Genomic DNA, 20829 nt, shown 5'->3' with positions numbered 1-20829 from the left:
GCATTTTTGATACACCAACCCCAACAGTCATTAGCCGTTTTCACACCGATATCTCGCCGACACGACATACAGACAGGATTTACTCTGATGGACAGGATAAGAGGAGGCTATGGTTTATAACTGCGCGAGGTCTACTGTTCACAGAGCTACTAGTAATAATATACAATGGTCAACAGTAATCGGCTTGAGTTAACAGAAGATCGACTTACAATTTGGTACATAAACAACCTGAACTATGATATTATCTTCTTATGCCATCTCTTCTCCATGGTTTTACATACAACCCTGCTATGCTACCAAAATAATATAAAATAATAGCAGTCATGATGAAGAAGCCCTATCAGATTAGTAGATGAAGATTATTAGATGAGAAGATTGAAATTAACATTCAATGCTTTTGTTTTGATTCGAAGATTATGTAAATCATGTTTCAGATCAAGGTCGAAATCATGAACAGTGATACAAGCATCACATAACTTCAATTTGAAAAAAAAAATTGTCAGAGACATGCATCCTCTGCAAAGAAGAAGGTTTTCTCAACTGAAACCTAGCCTTCTCTCGAAGAAACCTACGAAATAATTTTAAAAACTGATGGAATGGGAACAGAGAAATCTCCTGTATTAATGATTCGAGATTCATTTCGAACTGCCAGCATTTCTAATGAATAACATCACCGCTTCCTATTCAAAAAATGCTGACATATTGAAGTGAATCATACTAGAACAAATGCTACGTGCTCATACTATACGCCTCCATAAATCTCTCTCATCGAGTCGATAAATACTACTGTAGCAAATCAAACAGACTCAATTTTGTGGGTTTGTTGCTTTGCTTTTAAGACGTGTTCAATGTGGACGTGTCTGAAGTTCTTTAGGCGCGAAAGCAAGATATTCCAGGCACGATTTGTTATCGGCAAATGTCTTTGTCTGAAATCTGAACGACGAATGGCTCGCGCTTTCAGAATGAGAATTTCCCATTAGACGGAGAACTAGATGCACAGAGCGAAATGAACTGGGATCGAAAGATGAAAGATGATTTTATAAATATGTACAAAAAATGAGATTCCTCAACTATTCCATTTAAATTAATTAATAACGTAATAATTATTTGAAAGAAACTTCAAATCAAATCAGGAGTAATCAACTATATAATACCCTAGAGTAGTCCGTAATGATTGAAAATATTAACAACAGATACAATAGCATCTATGATGATTGACCTAGAGATTTTCATTCATTATTTCAATCCTCAATTTCATCCATGATGAACCTAGATAAAATATCAAATTCAATTATCCTTTTTCCACCAAGATCTGCGATTGAAAACATTGACAAGAGGAAACAGCTAGAGAAAATACAGGAATTCCGACTTCAGTTTTTGTCATTGATGAAATTTTCCAAGTAGCACACCTCACAAATGCTCACATTATTAACTTATCAATATTTAGAGGGAGTATGAGAATAGGATTCTGTATTCACATTAACTCTGTATTTGGTAATAAGGATATAAGAGATAATATTTCAATTCGATTTTTAGATGGAAAAACTTAAAACTTAATTGAAAACTCTCTTCAAAGGGAGACATAGACTGACCACGTGAGAGGTTCTATTTTGGCACTTATGTCTTCTTAAAGAACTCATGATAATAATTCATAAATGACTGATTGCGATCCAAAACAGGCAATAGCGATTTTTTGGAGAGAAGAAGATCAAGGCAGTAATTAGAGCTCGTGAATTTTGTTTCCCACCTAAAATATTAGTCAATCTCATTGTGAGTACGAGATTGATCTGTAACGATGATGACATTCTGAAAGACAAGTTAGGATTCAAAACAATCGAATGCTGTTATGTTCAAAATGGCAGGGGAGCCAGAGGCATAAGTCACAATCTTGACAATTGAATTGATCGGAACCGATAATGACAATCTGATAAGAGGAGTCGAGAATGCAAACAAGCCAATGCTGTCATTGAACAGTGATGGGTGTTGGATTGCTCCAACATGACCACAAATGCCAATGTGTGCTGTGCAAATCCATCTAATCCGCTCCACTAATGGCCCTGTCTTAGCATCTTACGTCATGTCAAGTGGACAGTATTATGCCAGCCGATCAAGATGGGTTAGACAAGCAATTAGACGATTGTGTTGGTCAACATAACAATCTGATAATGCGAGAATTATAGGGGAGGATGGGACTTTATTGTCATTCAATCCAATATACGTTACATAATCGAAATTATTCCTCTCTTTAATAGCTTGACTTAAAAAATTAGAAAAACTTAGATATTAAATTGTAAGTTATTGAATTGATTTTGATTTGAAAATGTGGCGATACATGCAAATGAGTTTATAATAAAGTTTTATGATGTAATCTTCTAGCTCGACTATTGGAAAAGATTCTACTATGTATATTTCTTATTGATCTATTTTGAAAATACATAGGATGCTTTACCGAATCTTGCTTACAAACAAAATTACATACGAACATATTTCTCTCAATTGATTCTAATTGAATTTATTTTTTTGCAGAAACGAGGATAATCAACAGAAGAGGATTCGAAAGATATCAAATGCACGATTCAAACCGGAAGTAGAGGATTCGGTAAGTGCTCATTTAAGAAATTGAAATTCGTTGATGAAATAAAAACACATAGATGTTGTCAGTTTTCTACACTTTAATTTGGTACACGACCATGGTTTCGTGACCACACAGGTCACATTTTCAAGCTGACTAAAACTAAAACGGACATATTGGGCTGTTCAAAATAATACATGGTAGCCAACTTAACCTAAAGAAATAAAATAGCCTACCAAATAACTTGATTTCTGTTGTTTTGAAATTCAGATTGGTGTATCACAGCTTTTCAAATTAGCCGCCATTTCAGATTTGTATAAAAATAAAAAATCTGATCTCAGTTATGAAAACAAATTTTCGAATCAAATTATGAAAAAATATATTTTCTTGATTAATTTGACATTAAATTGATTATTTTATCAAGGAAATGATAATTATTATTAGATTAAATTCAATTGGATGAATTGAGTAATAGCTGTGTACACTCAGTGGCAAGATGGAGAGACTTGGCAACGTTTTTCTCCTATTTTTCTTCACTGCCATTATAACGTGGACCTCACTATATCACTGCCTCGAATAAGACTCTCCAAGACAAGAGATATTATATTTTTGAATAAGCAGAAATTTATAACAATCTTTCCTTAGAAATTAGAGAGCTGCCGATCTATGAATTCAAAAAATTGTGAAAAATAAATTGACAGAGATGGTGTACTATTCAGTGGATGAGTATCCTCAGTCTTCAATATAATAAATGATCATGATGCTACATGAACCATTTAACTTTTGGTAAAACTAAACTAAACTTTCATAACTTATTAATTATTAATATGAATTGTAGTTTGCTTCTAAGACTAAGAAAAAATGTTATTGTAGTAGCATGTTTAGAATTTTTTGAATATTTTCATATATTAAATGATGTCTATTATTAAATGCTTATTTTATATGCTTATCTATTTCTTTTTTTCATAAGTATTATATATTATTATTTATTATTTTGACGTGCTTATATAATATGCGAAGTTTTTCTGGCAATGAAGAATATTGAATCTTGAATCTTAAATCAAATGAGTACGATTTTAATGAACACATTGGAAAGTTTATAATGTAATCTCCAGGCACGAATTGAAAGAGTATTCTACGATGTATATTTGTTATTCATGTATTTTGAAAAAATGAATTTTATATTCTGATAATTTTTTAGGATGCTTTACTGAATCTTGCCTACAAACTATATTACATACGAACATATTCCTCTCAATTGATTCTAATTCAATTTATCTTTTTGCAGAAACGATGATAATCAACAGAAGAGGATTCGGAAGATTTCAAATGCACGATTCAAGCCGGAAGTAGAGGATTCGGTAAGTGCTAATTTAAGAATTTGAAATTGATTTTCGATATGGAAACATGATTTTATTTGTGAATTTATTGATTATCAACCACATTAGCTCACATCAATTTTGTTTTCAAAATTGGCAATACCTGAAGTATTAAGGATATTTCATGGAACTAACAAGATTTTAATTTGAATGGTTACCATGCAATTGATATAAATTCATTATATTTCGCGAAATTTGATAAACAGTTTAGTCAGAATTTATAATTTTTCAGGTTTGTTATTAGCCTTTGAAAAACTACTGATACATTCAATAACCGACATAATTTATCAGAGCTCAGAACTCTACGCTGTGAATACTTTATGGCTGAATATATTGAAGGAAATGGCTAGACGTAGGAGCGAGTTTAATGCTTTTTGCCAGTGGCTATCAGGCTATTTCATGTTGCGACTTTTTTGCAGAGAGATTCGAACCCAGTTCTCGCCGACCTTCAGTTTCAGCAGCAACTTGGAAACCCTGCACCTCTACCCAGATCACGTAGGGATAAAATCCACCTTGGGCTTTTAGGGGAATTAGATTCTCACAGTGCGGGTATAATCTCTGAGCTTGCTCTGCCAAACCTCCTATAGAATTGTTTCTCTATTTTCTTGCTGTTCTTTTCTGATACGAGCTCACTACTAATGTGTTAAAAGCTGATCATTCGAGGACAGTTCCCCTGCTGTTTCATTGTTGCTTGTCTTATTTTGTCCATCCACGGTATTGTAAAGCTGGAAAACTGCAAATCATGACCTACATCAGGCAATGCAACGTGATAATAAAAAAGAATGAATAATAAAGAGAGCAGACACACGCCTCGTCTCCTCTGCCATTGATTTTCATTATCAGTTATATCATAAAGAGATAATCATCCTCATAATAGTAATCAATACACATTTCACACATCGAAACATATTGATGATATTATTGGAAAGATAAAGATCATGAACGTCCCTATACTAGTTTTCCTATGTGTTCCCCAAGATACCCATTATACAATGTATAATTTGTGTGAATACATCCCTATGCAGTTTTGGAGCAAGCTGCATTCCATGAGTGTTCTCGAGCTGAATTATTGAGTAGTAATTTAAATTGGCTACCATTACCAAGTTCAAATTGAACAAACATATTGGACTCAATTAATTGCTTCACAGGGTTTATTGGTGGTTGGTCTGAGTTGATTGTTTTCTCGTCCACGTGATGCAGCTGTATTGATCGTTATCGCAAAGTCCATAGCATAATAATAGAGCTGCAATGCAAAACAATTATCAACTGCAATAAGAGAGGAGCTGATCAAATCATAGGCAACTGGAAACTTGAATCTTCAATATTCATAGAAATAATTAGGATAACGTTTCGGTCCCTCAGTTCGATGTTGTTCGTGTTGTTCTACAATAATGAGAATATGATGATAATGGGCAAGATGATATTGTGATAGCTAGTAGCATATAGTGACGGCACTTATACCGGTTGCTTGAAAGCCTGTTGAATTTTAATCATGATCAAATTTCACTAGAACCTATCAGATTGGGCTTTATTTATAAGAGGGCTTCTCTGATTGGTTGTCATGTAATTTGATCGGGATAAGGAGTTAATAGGCTTTTGTGCAACAGGGTGTTGATCGATTATATTAAATTCCATACATAGACTGGCTATTCTATATTGGTGGATATTAATATTTAGTGGAACGACTTGAATTTTATTAAATACATTCATGAGAAACTAGTTTTTGTTTTTAATCATTACTGATCTCTAGTGAACTGGAAACTTCAATATTCATTGGCAGAATATTGAGTAAATGGATCTTCATTTTATAATATGCTTGTCTCTGTGCGTTGGTTGTTCCATCACATTTGAGCTCTACCATTGGTCGAAAGTTGTACAACTTTCTCCACTTGTTTCAATGTTTATTGTTTCACCAGAGGACTAACATTATCACTATTACTCTAAACTAACTATAATTATCCTATTATATTCTTTTTTTAGTATTCTATATCTTCTTCTTCTTCTCCGGCTGTGCCTTATCCCATTTAAATGGGGTCGGCATTCCTCCCTCTTAGCTGCCTCTCCACAAAGCCCTATCCAATGCTTCCTCTCTCCTCCAACCACTCTCCCGCAAGTCAGCCGCTATTCTATCTCCCCACCTCATCCTAGGTCTACCTCGTCCTCTCACACCATCCAAAATCAAATCCTGCACTCTTCGTCCAACATAATCCTCCTCCTGTCGCTGTACATGCCCAAACCACCTCATCCTTGTCTCCTGCATTTTCTTTCCCAGTGGTCCAACTTTTACAGTGCCTCTGATGAATTCATTTCTTATTTTATCTCTTCTGGTAACCCCACACATCCATCTTAACATTCTCATCTCAGTCACTTCCATCTTTCGTTCCTGTTTCTTTGAAATGGGCCATGTTTCTGTTCCATACAGCATAGCTGGCCTCACAACTGATCTATACACTTTTCCCTTCATTTGACAATTCACTTTCTTATCACAAAGAACACCACTCATTTTTCTCCAGTTCATCCATCCACAATTTATTCTATGCTGTATTTCCACATCAAGCCCTCCATCTCTCTGTACACTTGAACCCAGGTACTTAAAACTTGCAACTGTTTGGAGTTGGTTTCCTTCAAGCTGTAAGGGTAGCCCAACATTGTTTCCCAATACCATGTACTCTGTTTTTGATCAGCTAAATTTCAGTCCCCTTTCCTCCAACGTCTTCCTCCTGCTTTCCAGCCTTTCTTCCAACTGATCTTTGGTAGGTTCACAGAGCACGATGTCATCTGCAAATAGCATGCACCATTGTGCTGGCCTCTTGACTGCAGCACCCATGACCTGTAATTTGAATGCTCCACCTACTGTGGGGCATACCCTGTCTCGGCCAATGCCAGAATGGCAGAGCTCAACCCTGATGAGTTCACCAACGACCAATCGTACAGCTTCATTCTCACTATTTATTTCTATTCTACTGTTCGATTTGAGCTTCCAGTTCATTGAATATTGATATTGGTGTATTCACCAAAACTTGTTGCCGTACTCAAAAATGTTATGATGAATGAGTAGATATAATAATATCAAGTCGTTTCAATCAATATGGACAACTATTACAACAATAGGTCGATTAAATGCTATCAATTTCTAAGTAATTCTCAAGCAGATCTAGGATTCGAGTCAGCTGTATAAACAAATCTGTATAGCTAGAACTAATAAGTAGTTGCTAGTCACTATATTCTAGTTTTTATTAAATTGACCTAATACCTCAACCACAAAACAGGAAGATTGAACATTATTGTATGATTAATATGTGTTTATGTGATTGAAGAGTGAATAAATAAATTATTCATCTAACAGCAAAAATTTATTGGGCCTCATTCATGGGACGTTACTATAAATTCAAATCCAGTTCCACAAACAATTACAGAAACATCATGAAGATCCATATAATTGATAGAATATTGGAGAACCTTGAGGAATGAGGCATCTGCTAACCGACCACCCAATCACATAATTGTCAAGTAACAGGCAGCTTTGCAAGAAGATAGTGGCTCAGTTTGCAAGATGAACTTTAATCGAATTTCGAACTGGCAGGAATCTCAAGATTGTATCAACCAGAGACTTCGGCTGACATCCAGTCCGGATTTCTCGAATTTCGAAACTTAACGACTGTCACCACATAACTTCGCCGTCAAGCAGCCGGGATTTGCGTTGCTTCGTGCTTTGAATTCTCAACTAAGTTGTCTACGTGTAAATCCATAAAGTCGGCCGAGAGCGGTACAATACAAATAATGTGGGAAGCCTGCAGTTCGTAACACATTTCATGCATCAATTTTGTCACGTGGCGTCATTTTGCTGACGTACATCTATGAGAATACATGTTATTGGAATTCAAATATAGAATACTTCCACTTTAGCTCCTTCAAATTCAATTTGAATTTAATTGAAATTCACTATCTGTTGCAGTAACCGCTTATTGGAAAATATCATTCATAGACCAAAGTTTAATTCTTTAACTGCATGTTACATGACGGAGTGTTCAATTGCAATGAAAAACATCTGCAATCTATTTTCAAGTGGTGATTTAAAGTCATTTCAACTAATAAACAGCAATTTCACATTTGATCATCATCGTTTCCATTTCGTATTCAAGAGACATGAGAATAAGTAAAATGCAAATCGGATTCAAATTGGGCTGCAGCTGCACGATCTTCCATGGCCAAAGCAGCCAATAGATTGAGAAAAATCTAGAAAAGTCAGAGGTTTCCATGTTGAAGAAATTCAGATCAAACACAAATAATGATGATAGAATACAACATGTTCATGTTCAAAAATATTGATAATAGAATGAGATAGTTAAATTATCAAGTTTCAAGCGAGTTGTAGAACCAATTTCTCAAATTATTATATTTTGCAAACTAGTAAATATTGGAAAACTAGAAATTCAGATCAAACACAAATAATAATGACAAAATACAAATGTTCATGTTCAGGAATATTGAAAATAATAGATAATTGAATTACTAAGCTTCAAGCGAGTTGTAAGAACCATTTTCAAGATATTCTATTTTGCAAACTAGAGAATTAGGCTGAATGAAAGTTGGAACGTCTCTCAGTATAATAGTCGACATCTTATATGGTTCAAGAGTTAGACATTTGCAAACTTGGCTAGTGGTAATCGTCATCCTAATCAACATCAACATAGAGATAGATTCTTCTTGATAGAAGTTCATCTATATTGCGAGAAAGTACAGTGTATGATGAATTATAAATTCGTTGAATAATACATTTTTATTCATCGGAAGAGAGTGGGTTTCATCATACATGAATATGCAAATTATATGAGAAAGCGATACGATGATTCTAGGGGTTTGTTAACATTGGAAATTTACATGATTCCTTCCATTTCGTATTTCATTTGAATTTCCCACTGTATACAAAAATATGTGCACCCACATATTATAGAATGATAAATACGAGAAGCGACTGAAGTAGCAAAAATTCGCTAGTGAAAAATAAAATAATAATTTAATTTGATGGAGAATATTGAAAACATGATAAAGATTGAAGTATCCTGAAAAAATAAGCTTGCAAGGAGCCTCACTGTTCACATATGTTGTGTATGGTTCAGTCCATTCCAAAGCGAACTAGCAATGGAATACACAACTTTCTGTGTTTCTGTCTAATGAAGATTATTATAAGAGAGGGAACAAATCCTGAGTTGGCCTCATTGAATGAGAAACATGGATTCATTGAACGTTTTTTCTCATAGCCTGAAAGAGAATCAATCACGAAAGCATGAACCGTTGCTTGTCTGGTTTGGAGGCAGTCGGGGAGCTTCTTTTTAATGAAATTCCGAGAGCCAGTGATTTGAGACAGCTCTCACTAATCTCGGCACCACTGCGCCATTTATCATCGTGACTAATAAATTCGCGAACACTGAATTCCCCACTCTGTCATTCATTAGCAGATGTTCTCTATTTGCTCCAGTGATTCAACTGATCAATCATTCCACTTGATTATTCACGTATGACTCACACAGTTCTCAGTTCAAGAGAGATCCATTTGAATATTCCAGTTGGAATCCAGATTTCTATCCCTGCATGACTCTAATACTCTTAGCAGAAGAGGATTTATATCCTCACTCGAATGTTCCAAAAATTCATTCTCGTCCAAGTTACCTGTACTATCTTTTTTTCTATCACATTCACTCGGAATAAACAGTTGGAAATCTGAATTTGATTGCAGATTAAAGGAAAGGGTCACAAAAGCAGCACAGAAGATTTCAAAATGAATACAAAAAGATTCTTTATTTTCTTTCTATAAGCCACTATTTCCATGATAGAAATAGCATTGAATAACCAATCTACTTACCAGCATAATGTAGATAGCACCGATAACCATTTACAGGGATATGTATACATTTAGCTATTATTATACTTACCAGTATTGTTACTTTATGGTAATGTTACTTATGGTATGGTATTGTTACTTGATAGTGAGAAACTATTCCTTCTAGGAAGTCCGTAGTAAGACATACTTCATAGTGAAACCTCTTCTAGCAAGAGATTATATCGATTCATGATCCATTCATATCGCCCGATTCGAATGATCTTGAGTGAAATACCAGTGAATGAAGAAGATCTCAACAACACTCAAAGAGATTGAAAAAAGCACAGAATCTCCGACTTAGCGAACAACCTCAATGGAATATTACAAGATTTCCCTAATAGGATTGCTTCCAGTCAAGATTTCCAGATTGAATGATGGTTATTATGCTGCAATAACATGGAAAGATGTGATTAAGGGTCTAAATTAGGGTGTGACGGAGTGGAGGGGTACAATTAAACTCGGATTTTGTAGCGGCAAAGATTCTCTCTGAGCGTATTAGAAGACTATTCCCGTTGAAAAATAATTCGCAAACGACCGGCTTCATTAAGCACATTTCCCTTCACCGAGGTTAGGGTTACCAACCAATTGAATCGAATGGGCTTCCAACCACCCTGTAGCTTTCACGCGCACAGCAATTCTATTGAAAAAAGCTTAGAATTTCTCTCCCGCGCCAAAAAGTTTTTCTCCTACGTACTCTCGCTTCAGAAGGCGATTAATTGTGCAGAAGGTTTGTACTTTGAATGCATGCACAGAAATACCCCAGCAGTTCCTGTTTTAGAGACTGGTTAACCGCATAAAACTACTACAGAGTGGGAACTCTGAAGAGAGTTTTCTGTTGAAAAAACCTGTTATGAACGAGAAATCTGTGAATGTGTTTCTTTTATTGCATCAACGAGCGATTTACAGGGAATATGTATCCAATTTCATCCTTTTCGTGACTACTTTTTCTGATTGGAAGGTTAATAATACTCAGTATTGCTGTGAAAATGTACATGTAGATTAATTGGATATGGAAATAGCATGAAAGCTATTCTCAGAGGCAGAATTCAATACTCTCCGATATATCATTCGGTATATCATGGTGCTCAGGGAAAGAGAAATATTGGTTGAATTTCTATAACCTTTTAGTGACAAAGGATGAGATTTATGATTGGATGATACATTCTTCAGTGTAGCTTTTGCAGAGTAATTATTGTTTTGGAAATATGACGGAAATATGTACTCCTCTGTAGTGGATGAAGGTAGTTTTACGTCATTCTAATTGCCACTATAACCTCAAGGTCAAGTTGACTGACGGATTTCACAGTAGTGAAAATAGTGAAGTGCGGGTTGCATAAACGGCCTTTTCAAGGGGCTCCATTGTAATATAATTTGATCCCTGTACCTCTTTTCTCGTCCTTAAACTGTGATGAAAGTTCTCACTTTGTCAGTTGAGGAAAATCCAATACTCCTGTATCTATCATAACTCTCTGTTCACAACCTAGTACTTCACTGGCTACTTTTACTACTCTATTCCCATCTGTACAATCTTAGGCTTCATTGGTGACAAATCTAGGCCATCACCAATGTTATGATGGGTTTTCTTGCGGTGGGAGACTTTTATAGCCACTTCCCCATATATAGAGGAACTGTGAGCCCTAGAGACCACACATGGCTCACCTACTTCCGTGAAAAAGTGTTATACGTTGACCCACATTGAGATTGCTGCAGTAATAACTATTTCAAACGTTGAAGTGAGAAGAGTAAGCCTCACTGATTTTTCACTTTTCTCTAGGAAAGCTGACGGAGGTATTCGGGAGGAAGCGTTATCTGGATGAGTAATTTCATTCGAGACGATAATCCGCACCAATAAAAAAGAAGATAAGTTCGAGGAGATTCGTGTTGAGAGAAAGAGCGAGTTGAAGGGTGAGAGTAAGAAAGGAAATGAACGATCTTGGGGTTGTAGAAGTGCTTCTTCAGCAGCGAATAATGCCCACTGGCTCAACCGAGCGGACAAATAGGATACTGACTCATGAGTCCGATTTGCTGAGTCAGAAACTGAGTCTGTTCAAGTGGACAAGCTCTCCAGAAATCTTGATTCCATCATATGAAACATACAAAATTTTTGTTTCTGTTGAGGAAGATGCTCACTGAGTCTGAATTGGCCAATTATACATAAATGTTGGGAAAGATGATGACAGGAAATCTCAGGTGGGCTTCTAATGATTAGGAAGTGATATATCGAATTCTAAAATTGTAAGTATGAGCTTTGTTCTGTACTAGCAACAAATAGCTTGTACTATTTAATTTAAATCTACAACTTTCAATTTATTATTATCTTTTCAATTTTGTAAGTAATAATTGTGAGTAACTTTGAGTCTTCTTTGAGTTGGTCACTCAGTAACTCACTGAGTTCAATTCACGCTAAGTAACTAATTCATTTCTAATTCGAGCATTTCTTTTTCTATTCATTAATAGAGAATTTTCTATTCACATAATTTCTCACTTTCAACCAAGTCATATGAACATCTCCATTGTCTAAACTAAAATACAGACATAAATGAGTTCTACAATTCATATTGGTCACAATAATCGTATTTAAAAGATCTAAGGAAAAGTGATTATTATAGACTATATTGACCTATTCTACTCTGTGTCGATGATTAAGTCATTCAGTGCAATTTTGGAGATTTCATTAGTGTTAGACAACATTACTTTCTCTCTAACTTATCTGATAAATCTCTCAGCCTACATGTAAGGAAGAATAATGAACGTACTGTCCCTTCAGGTATATAGATTTCAAAGCACCGCGCAATAAAACGACAGTGAGGACATCAGATGTCTTCAACAATGTAATACATTGTTATTATTATATAATTTTTGCTATAATATATGTATATGATAATGGCCTTCAAGCTCGCTTTGCTCGCCATATCCGTCTAGCCAGGGGGCTCCGCCCCCTGGACCACCGACTCGTCCAAAAATGAGATCAGCACTTCTCTCGCCTGCATTTTTCATTTGAGCATGCTTGATTCCATCAGAAAGTCAAAGTACTTCCTCGCTCGATTCAATCACCGATTAATTTCAATTATTCAGTGCAGGGTGGATTACTGAATTTTTTTAAATATATTTCCATAAATTATTGAAAACGGTGAGAAAACGCAGAAAAGCTGAGAAAAACGTTGGAAATACACTGATTTTGAGCGTATTTTTAAAGAAATATCAAAGTCACCTCATCACAGAGTTTTTAGACCCTAACTGTACCTCTTTTCTCGTCCTTAAACTGTGATGAAAGTTCTCACTTTGTCAGTTGAGGAAAATCCAATACTCCTGTATCTATCATAACTCTCTGTTCACAACCTAGTACTTCACTGGCTACCTTTACTACTCTATTCCCATCTGTACAATCTTAGGCCTCATTGGTGACAAATCTAGGCCATCACCAATGTTATGATGGGTTTTCTTGCGGTGGGAGACTTTTATAGCCACTTCCCCATATATAGAGGAACTGTAAGCCCTAGAGACCACACATGGCTCACCTACTTCAGTGAAAAAGTGTTATACGTTGACCCACATTGAGATTGCTGCAGTAATAACTATTTCAAACGTTGAAGTGAGAAGAGTAAGCCTCACTGATTTTTCACTTTTCTCTAGGAAAGCTGACGGAGGTATTCGGGAGGAAGCGTTATCTGGATGAGTAATTTCATTCGAGACGATAATCCGCACCAATAAAAAAGAAGATAAGTTCGAGGAGATTCGTTGTTGAGAGAAAGAGCGAGTTGAAGGGTGAGAGTAAGAAAGGAAATGAACGATCTTGGGGTTGTAGAAGTGCTTCTTCAGCAGCGAATAATGCCCACTGGCTCAACCGAGCGGACAAATAGGATACTGACTCATGAGTCCGATTTGCTGAGTCAGAAACTGAGTCTGTTCAAGTAGACAAGCTCTCCAGAAATCTTGATACCATCATATGAAACATACTAAATTTTTGTTTCTGTTGAGGAAGATGCTCAGATGAGTCTGGATTGGCCAATTATACATAAATATTGGGAGAGATGATTTGCAAGATGAATAAACAGGAAATCTCAGGTGGATTTCTAATGATCAGGAAGTGATCCAATCCTAGAATTGTAAGTATGAGCTTTGTTCTGTAATAGCAACAAGTAACTTTTACTATTCAATTGAAATCTACAACTTACAATTTATTATTTTCTTTTTAATTTTATAAGTAACTTCGAGTCTTCTTCGAGTTAGTCATTCAGTAACTCACTGAATTTACTTCACGCTAAGCGTATTTTCTATTCACATTAATTTCTCACTTTCAACCAAGTCAAAAACCAATGACAAAACTAAGAGACAGACATGAATAAGTTCTACAAATTTGTCTTGGTTACAATAATCGCATTTTAGAAAAAGTGATGTATTTATTGTAGACTAGATCGACCTATTTTACTCTGTGTGGCTGATTCAGTCATCCAATGCAATTTTGGGGATTTCATTGGTGTTAGACAACATTACTTTCTCTTACTCATCTGATAAATCTCTCAGCCTACATGTCAGGAAGACTTATGAACTTCAAAGATTTATGAAAAACTTGGGATAAAGAATAAAGAACAAAGAACTTATAGATTTCAAAGCACCGCACAATAAAACAACAGTGAGGACATCAGATGTCTCAAACAATATAATTATCATCATACAATAGTGATGAATTCAAATTCACGGGTTGACTCGAACATTTGACTCAAGAGAATACTGAACTTGATGTGAGTCGCCACTGTTTAGCAGTGAGGTCTGAGGGAAGCGATCTCATCTCATAACGAGACTTCACTGGCCAGTTTATGGTGGCGCAGATGTTTTTTGCAAGCGCTTTGCCACGGCGGTGACCCTAGACCGATAAGACGAGAGCGGAACTTATCTCAATTGGAGGCTGTTGGCTGTGTTTTGGCGAAAACAGCCAGACCCATTTATTGCAAAACCCTCTTCCGTCTTCCAGCACGCTTCCTCAACACAAAAACGCGTTCTTTGTTGCGAGCCAATGCTCCTGATCGTTGTTCTTACGTTCTATTATGTACAAGCTGAAGTACAGTTGTAGGCCCACATTGTTTGTTCAACTTAAGAATACCTTTGTATACCATCGATAAGAGATGAAAATATATAAAATATATAAAAGATGAAAGACTTGGAACAAAACTTGGTGGAAATGTAAAATATAGATTTCAAAAAGCGTGATTATTCTTGTGAAGAAACTTCAATCAAATTATAAATCAGAATGTTTTGTTTCATGATATTGTTTCATCCGAGACTGATCACTGGCGAACAAAATTGAAATTCTATTATAGTCTGTGCAGCCGACTGTGATATCCAATCAAGCTTGATCATTACTGTGAGATATAGTTATCATTCATTTGAACTGTATTGAATTAAATTGTAGGATATAAAATTTTGAACACTTTCTCCCATTATTATTGGATTTATCCTTTCACTATTGAATAAAATTGATGAAATAGAAGAGTTTGAGCCCCCACTTTCCCCCATTATTATCAGATTTATCCTATCGCTAGTGAATGTAGTTGGAACCGGTAGTCTTTTAACACTGTCAAGCGATTGATGGATCCATATGTGTGCACTTACGCTTGACGTGGAATCATTTTTGACTGCTCAAAAGCCAGCGCTCAGTCGGCGTTCAGTCATGCAGACTATAGGCAAATTCAAAGTAAATATTGAACATGTCGCACTCAATATGGAAATCATTGACCTGATAAACAGGCCCAGCTATTCATTCATTGCAGCACGTTGTAAGCTTATATTCCGAGAGGAGGGAAATGTTGTATTGGGCGCTTTATTCAAACATGATTTCACTATGTACACTACGCGAAACAATATCCATGTCAACTTATTCTAACTTATCTAAAATCGGCTGTTGTGTAGAGATTCGACACAGATTGCAAGCACAACCTCCATTGATCGATTTATTAACATGATGTAACATTATGTTATTTTATTGAGTATTAAGAAAAATCTGGTGTGGCGCACTCACACAACTTTCCTTGCCGTTATGAAAATTGATCACCTGACGCTAGTGCTCCCGCGCATCTCAAGTCTACTATTCAAAGATTTGAGCCAGCTAGTGACAGGGCAATAACGCTGGAGACACACATGAGGTCTGCTATCTCTTCATAGTGAATGATTTAATAGAATCAATAATAATTCGCAATTGAATAATCACACTTTCTCGAATTTAAAGCTTATTTTCAATTTTAGGTGAAAATGTTACTGAACATTAATTGTAGAGATTTTCATGCTCAATCTACTCCACTTGATTTTTTTTGTTTAAATTGTATCTGAAGCCTGATAATTGGGAATCTAAAATCGAACTTTGCATTGATGGGGCGGAGCTCCTGAAATTTTTACAGATATGGGACTTAAGGCAGTTGAGTAGAGCTTATCGATGACTATTTTATGTATGAACTTGATCAAAATCGTTGGAGCCGTTTCCGAGAAAATCACGAATAGCCCTGTTTTTGACAACATTTTCGCCATTTTAGCCGCCATCTTGAATTGCATTTGATCGAAATTGTTCGTGTCGGATCCTTATAGTGAAAGGACCTTAAGTTCCAAATTTCAAGTCATTCCGTTAATTGGGAGATGAGATATCGTGTACACAGACGTACATACACTCATACACACACACACTCACACACACATACAGACCAATACCCAAAAATCACTTTTTTGGACTTAGGGGACCTTGAAACGTATAGAAATTTAGAAATTGGGGTACCTTAATTTTTTTCGGATGCAATACTTTCCTTACCTATGGTAATAGGGCAAGGAAAGTAAAAATGTAAAGTTTTCAATGTTGCATGATGATGATGATACTTTGTTTTCATGTTATATTCATCTGTGAGTGTGAGCCTATGTGAGAAAAATCAATGTTACATCCAATGTGAAAGCATTTTTTTCCTGTATTGGAAAAACTAAATTTATATTTCCAAGATCTTTAGAATTCTGAATATTATTGATAGATTTTTCTAGAAATTAACCATTTGAATACCTCTTGTTATACCACTCTATATAATATTCATCAATGGAAGATATGTATTATCCTGCCATACAATGATAACAAAGAATAATAATCAGTTGGAATCCTGTTCCTTTTATTGAATCATTCATATCATCCTGGCGTATTATCCTATTTTTTGAAAACTTTGAGAACGATACTAAATATAAAAATTATTTCAAAGCTTTGTAAGCTTTGTCCGCGAATGCAATTTGCGAAACACGTATAATTCAATAAAATTAGTAAGTTACTCGAAAATCCAATAATTCTTTGTCATATCAGTGGATTCTTTCATCATAAACTTTTTGCCAATTTCCGTGAAATTCACTCCATACATGACAACAGACACTCATCCCTATTCAATTACGGAGTACATCAATTTGACCCTTTACAAATTTATGATCTATGATGGATAGGCTAATCAACGCTTTGAAGCATTATGCAGTATGCATAGCTGACACACACACACGTTACGGAACGGTAACGTGAGATAAATTATTCATTAAAATACAGAGAACACATCAGAAGCCCATGTCAGTTATCAACCAGGAATATTGGATTACTTGTTTGGGAACGAGTGGATTAAAAAATTGGCAAACAAAGCCGCATGGTATTGGAGACGAATTAATATCTAGCATGCTTGGACCATTAATTAAAAAATCTGATCGATATTTGTTACATGCATGATCATTTGTGAGCCTGCTACTCTATATCAGGCTCCTTTGTTCTCGAATTAAATTATTAACATCATTAGATCCCTTTTTTCAATGTTGGATTTGAAAAAATAAGCTTTTGTTTCATCATTTGTGCACATCATTAGTGATTAGCGTTGCTCCGGATTCAATTTTTCTCCTTTTGTAAACGTAACAGAATATTCTCATTTTAGCTAATTATTTCTACGACAACATTATTTAGAGTATAGTAGCTCTTTCAGGAGTATGGATTCAGATTTCTTTATTCATGTGTTTAACGAAACATAACTCAACTTACGTTCTAGCGTTCAAAATAAATACCAGTGCAGTAAAATAAAATGATGAATCATATTAAACTAATGAGTTCTACAATAATATTGAGCAAGAAAAATGATGAAATATGCAAAAGTTAAGGTACTACTGTAATGTTTTCACATGAAACGATGAAGTTTGGACCTTAAGAAGTCCATTCTCAGAGAGGGTATCAAGGATCGTAGAAAAAGAAAGTTGAAAATTCAAACGAAATATTATGTCTAAGCGAAAAAATTAAGACTGAGAATATCAATAAGTAAAAACCAAATTATATAGTTTCGGATATAGTATGCTCAGAGAGTATGTGGTTTGAATAATGAAGTAGGAGTCAAATAATATTATACAAAAGTAACCTATCTTCAAAAACATTAATTAGCCGTTATTTCACATTCTCAGAATTATTGTTTTAGAGCTCTAGTGTTTATTATTCCCTTTTTTTGTTCCATGAGAGGAAAAACTGACCCATTAAACTTGCAAAAATCATACATTTTTTCAGATGTGAATGAAAATGTGCAATGCCCTCATCAATATAGCAGGAAAGTGATACAAATTTCTATCGTTGTTTCTATGTTATCAATGATCTCTAATTAAATGGAAAATTTGTCGAGCGTCAACAATTCTGAAAAGCGCCAATTAATTTTGAAAGTTTCAATATTCGTGGAATTTAATGCTAAAGAAATAGTGAATGTTTTTCACATAGAAAAGAAGTATAGGCTTCACAACGCTCCAAATTATTAACAACGAATATCTCACATGAGCACATACACAAGTATAGCACACTGTTCAATTTTTTCCCTTTACTACATCTATTATCACAATCTTTGTCACAACAGTTCACAGCTCCACCCAAATAATAATTTCATTGTATGGAAAAACATTTATGGCATTTCAACAGCGCTCTAACGAACATCACGCATGAACAAACGTATTTTTTTGCACCCTCAGTAACAACGGTCACAGCTCCATCCAGATGAACACAATATGAAAAAACATTCATTACACCAATGTAGCCTTCGCACCCTACTACAGCTTCATTCCCTTTGGAAATAAGTATTAAAAAACACCAACAATGTTCAATTGCACAGTGTCATGAATGACGTTACAAAAATGTTTTGGATGGAAATGCTTTCCGAGAAATCAAATAAATTCAAATGCGTGACTGATATGGGTAGTGTTTTAGGTTAGTGTGAGTATATTTTGGTAGCAGCAGATATCATTTCCGAAATCCAGCGAGAACTCTATTGTGGGAACGACTTCAAAATGACAGCGTTCCTTATAAATAGCTTTAATTATTCTCGTCCTACTAAAACTGACAGTTCTTAGTGATTCTCACTGTGGTACTCGCACTCACACATGGCTAAATTATTGAGGTGACGTCATGAGGAGAGAGTACACACAAGGGAATTAGGTCCCGAGGCAAAGTTTATCCGACACAACAGGTCGTGGTTGTTTCCAGTTCTGTTTGCGCTCGCCAGATGGCAAGAGCAGTGAGGTCGCGTAATTTGAGTGGCGGGATACAATGCAAACACACATACAAAATTCACCATGTGTGTGGGAGAGGCATAAAGTTGTTCATAGACCATGAATTGAAAATCGGGGATAATGAGAAATTGAATACAAGGAATGAGAGAGAGGAAGGTAGCCAAGATAAAGTAGCCTTCAAGAAAAGGTAGGTTACGATACTTTTAGCCTACAAGCGTACAAGACTCGCGTACCGTGTGAAGATGGCTGATGGACAATGAATGGAAATTTGTGTAAAAAGGAGATGACTGCTAACAAAGAAACTTTCATTAGCGATAGAGATTGGATACAGCTATAAAAATTAAAAAAACTTCATTGAATTGGGAAAAAAATCTGTTAAGGGTGATATCCACTTAAACTATAGGCTTGTGCGTGAATAACGAATGATAAATGAGGAGTCGACCTTGAAGAGTTTTCTTAGAACTAACAAACGATTTTAATCTTGAAAATGATCATCATGTTTGGGGTAGTAAGCTTCTCACGTCCAATGGGAATAACAGGAATCTAGGAAAGGGATGAAACGTTGTTAGCGATTTCTTATTACTGCGATCATGAAGTCAATCAATAAGAAGAGAATGACATTAAAGATATGAATAAATACAGTGAATGCATGTATAAGATTATTTCATTCATATAGATCCCAAGTATACGCTAACTTGAATTCTAGATCAGAATAGTAATTGGTATATTTTTTTAAGCTAAAACTGTAGTATCATCCAACAATATCAAGTTAAGTAGCGATTCAATGATACATGAAACTGTGCTGTATCATTTACATGGAAAGGTGAAGTTTGAACGTACATTCTTGAATCCAAGTATGTCCTTATAATTCAACTCTCATCTCAGAGAGCGCTTTAGAAACTGGAAACACTAGAGAGAAAAGGGAACTGGAAGAAAGAGAGAGAAATTGAAGATACAATCATAAGTGAAAGTGAAGAGTTGATTAAATGGATGGGAGCATGAGAAGAGCTGATGATTCAGTGAAAGAGGAAATATTTCGAGAGAAATCCCTTTAACAGCACATACCAAGCTATGGTTGTGAAGCCTGAGAGAAAGCAAATATTTCGCTTTACAATGACATTGTTCTAGCAACGGAAATGGAGCGACAAGAAAGAGATGACTAGAAATTGGGCTGTATATCTTTTGGAGAAGCTCATTTTCCCACTAGCTGCCAGCTACGATGAGTGTTGTAATGTAAACCTACACTTTACTGTGCTGAGAAGGATGACAGATTAAGTAAACACATAAAAGGGTCCAGTGCTGTATGCTGTACATGTTGATAGTGTTTGAGTTGTGGCCCTAAACCTTTATCAACAGGAGATTTGGTTTACTATGTGAGCACAGCTCTTTATGTCATTGAATTTTCAACACTTTATATTCATGACGATACGACGATTTAGTAACCTCTAATTTCATAAGGAATCTATCAATAC

General features: G+C 35.5%; 1 protein-coding gene across 11 annotated transcripts in view; it reads left to right on the top strand.

Moving 5' to 3' along the window:
• Positions 1–20829, top strand: part of LOC111057346 — a 214491-nt gene that overhangs the window by 50351 nt on the left and 143311 nt on the right. For 9 of the 11 annotated variants that reach the window (XM_039434057.1, XM_039434058.1, XM_039434051.1 and 6 more), the window contains one exon: positions 3861–3933. In XM_039434057.1, the coding sequence (XP_039289991.1) occupies positions 3861–3933 (73 nt within the window). Of the gene's footprint in view, positions 1–2526; positions 2600–3860; positions 3934–20829 lie in introns of all 11 variants that reach the window. The other 2 variants (XM_039434059.1, XM_039434053.1) reach the window with 1 other exon arrangement.

Source organism: Nilaparvata lugens, chromosome 8, assembly GCF_014356525.2.
Source record: "Nilaparvata lugens isolate BPH chromosome 8, ASM1435652v1, whole genome shotgun sequence".
NCBI lineage: Eukaryota > Metazoa > Arthropoda > Insecta > Hemiptera > Delphacidae > Nilaparvata > Nilaparvata lugens.
The sequence above is the reverse complement of the archived record's forward strand: the minus strand, read 5'-3'. Positions and strand labels throughout refer to the sequence as shown.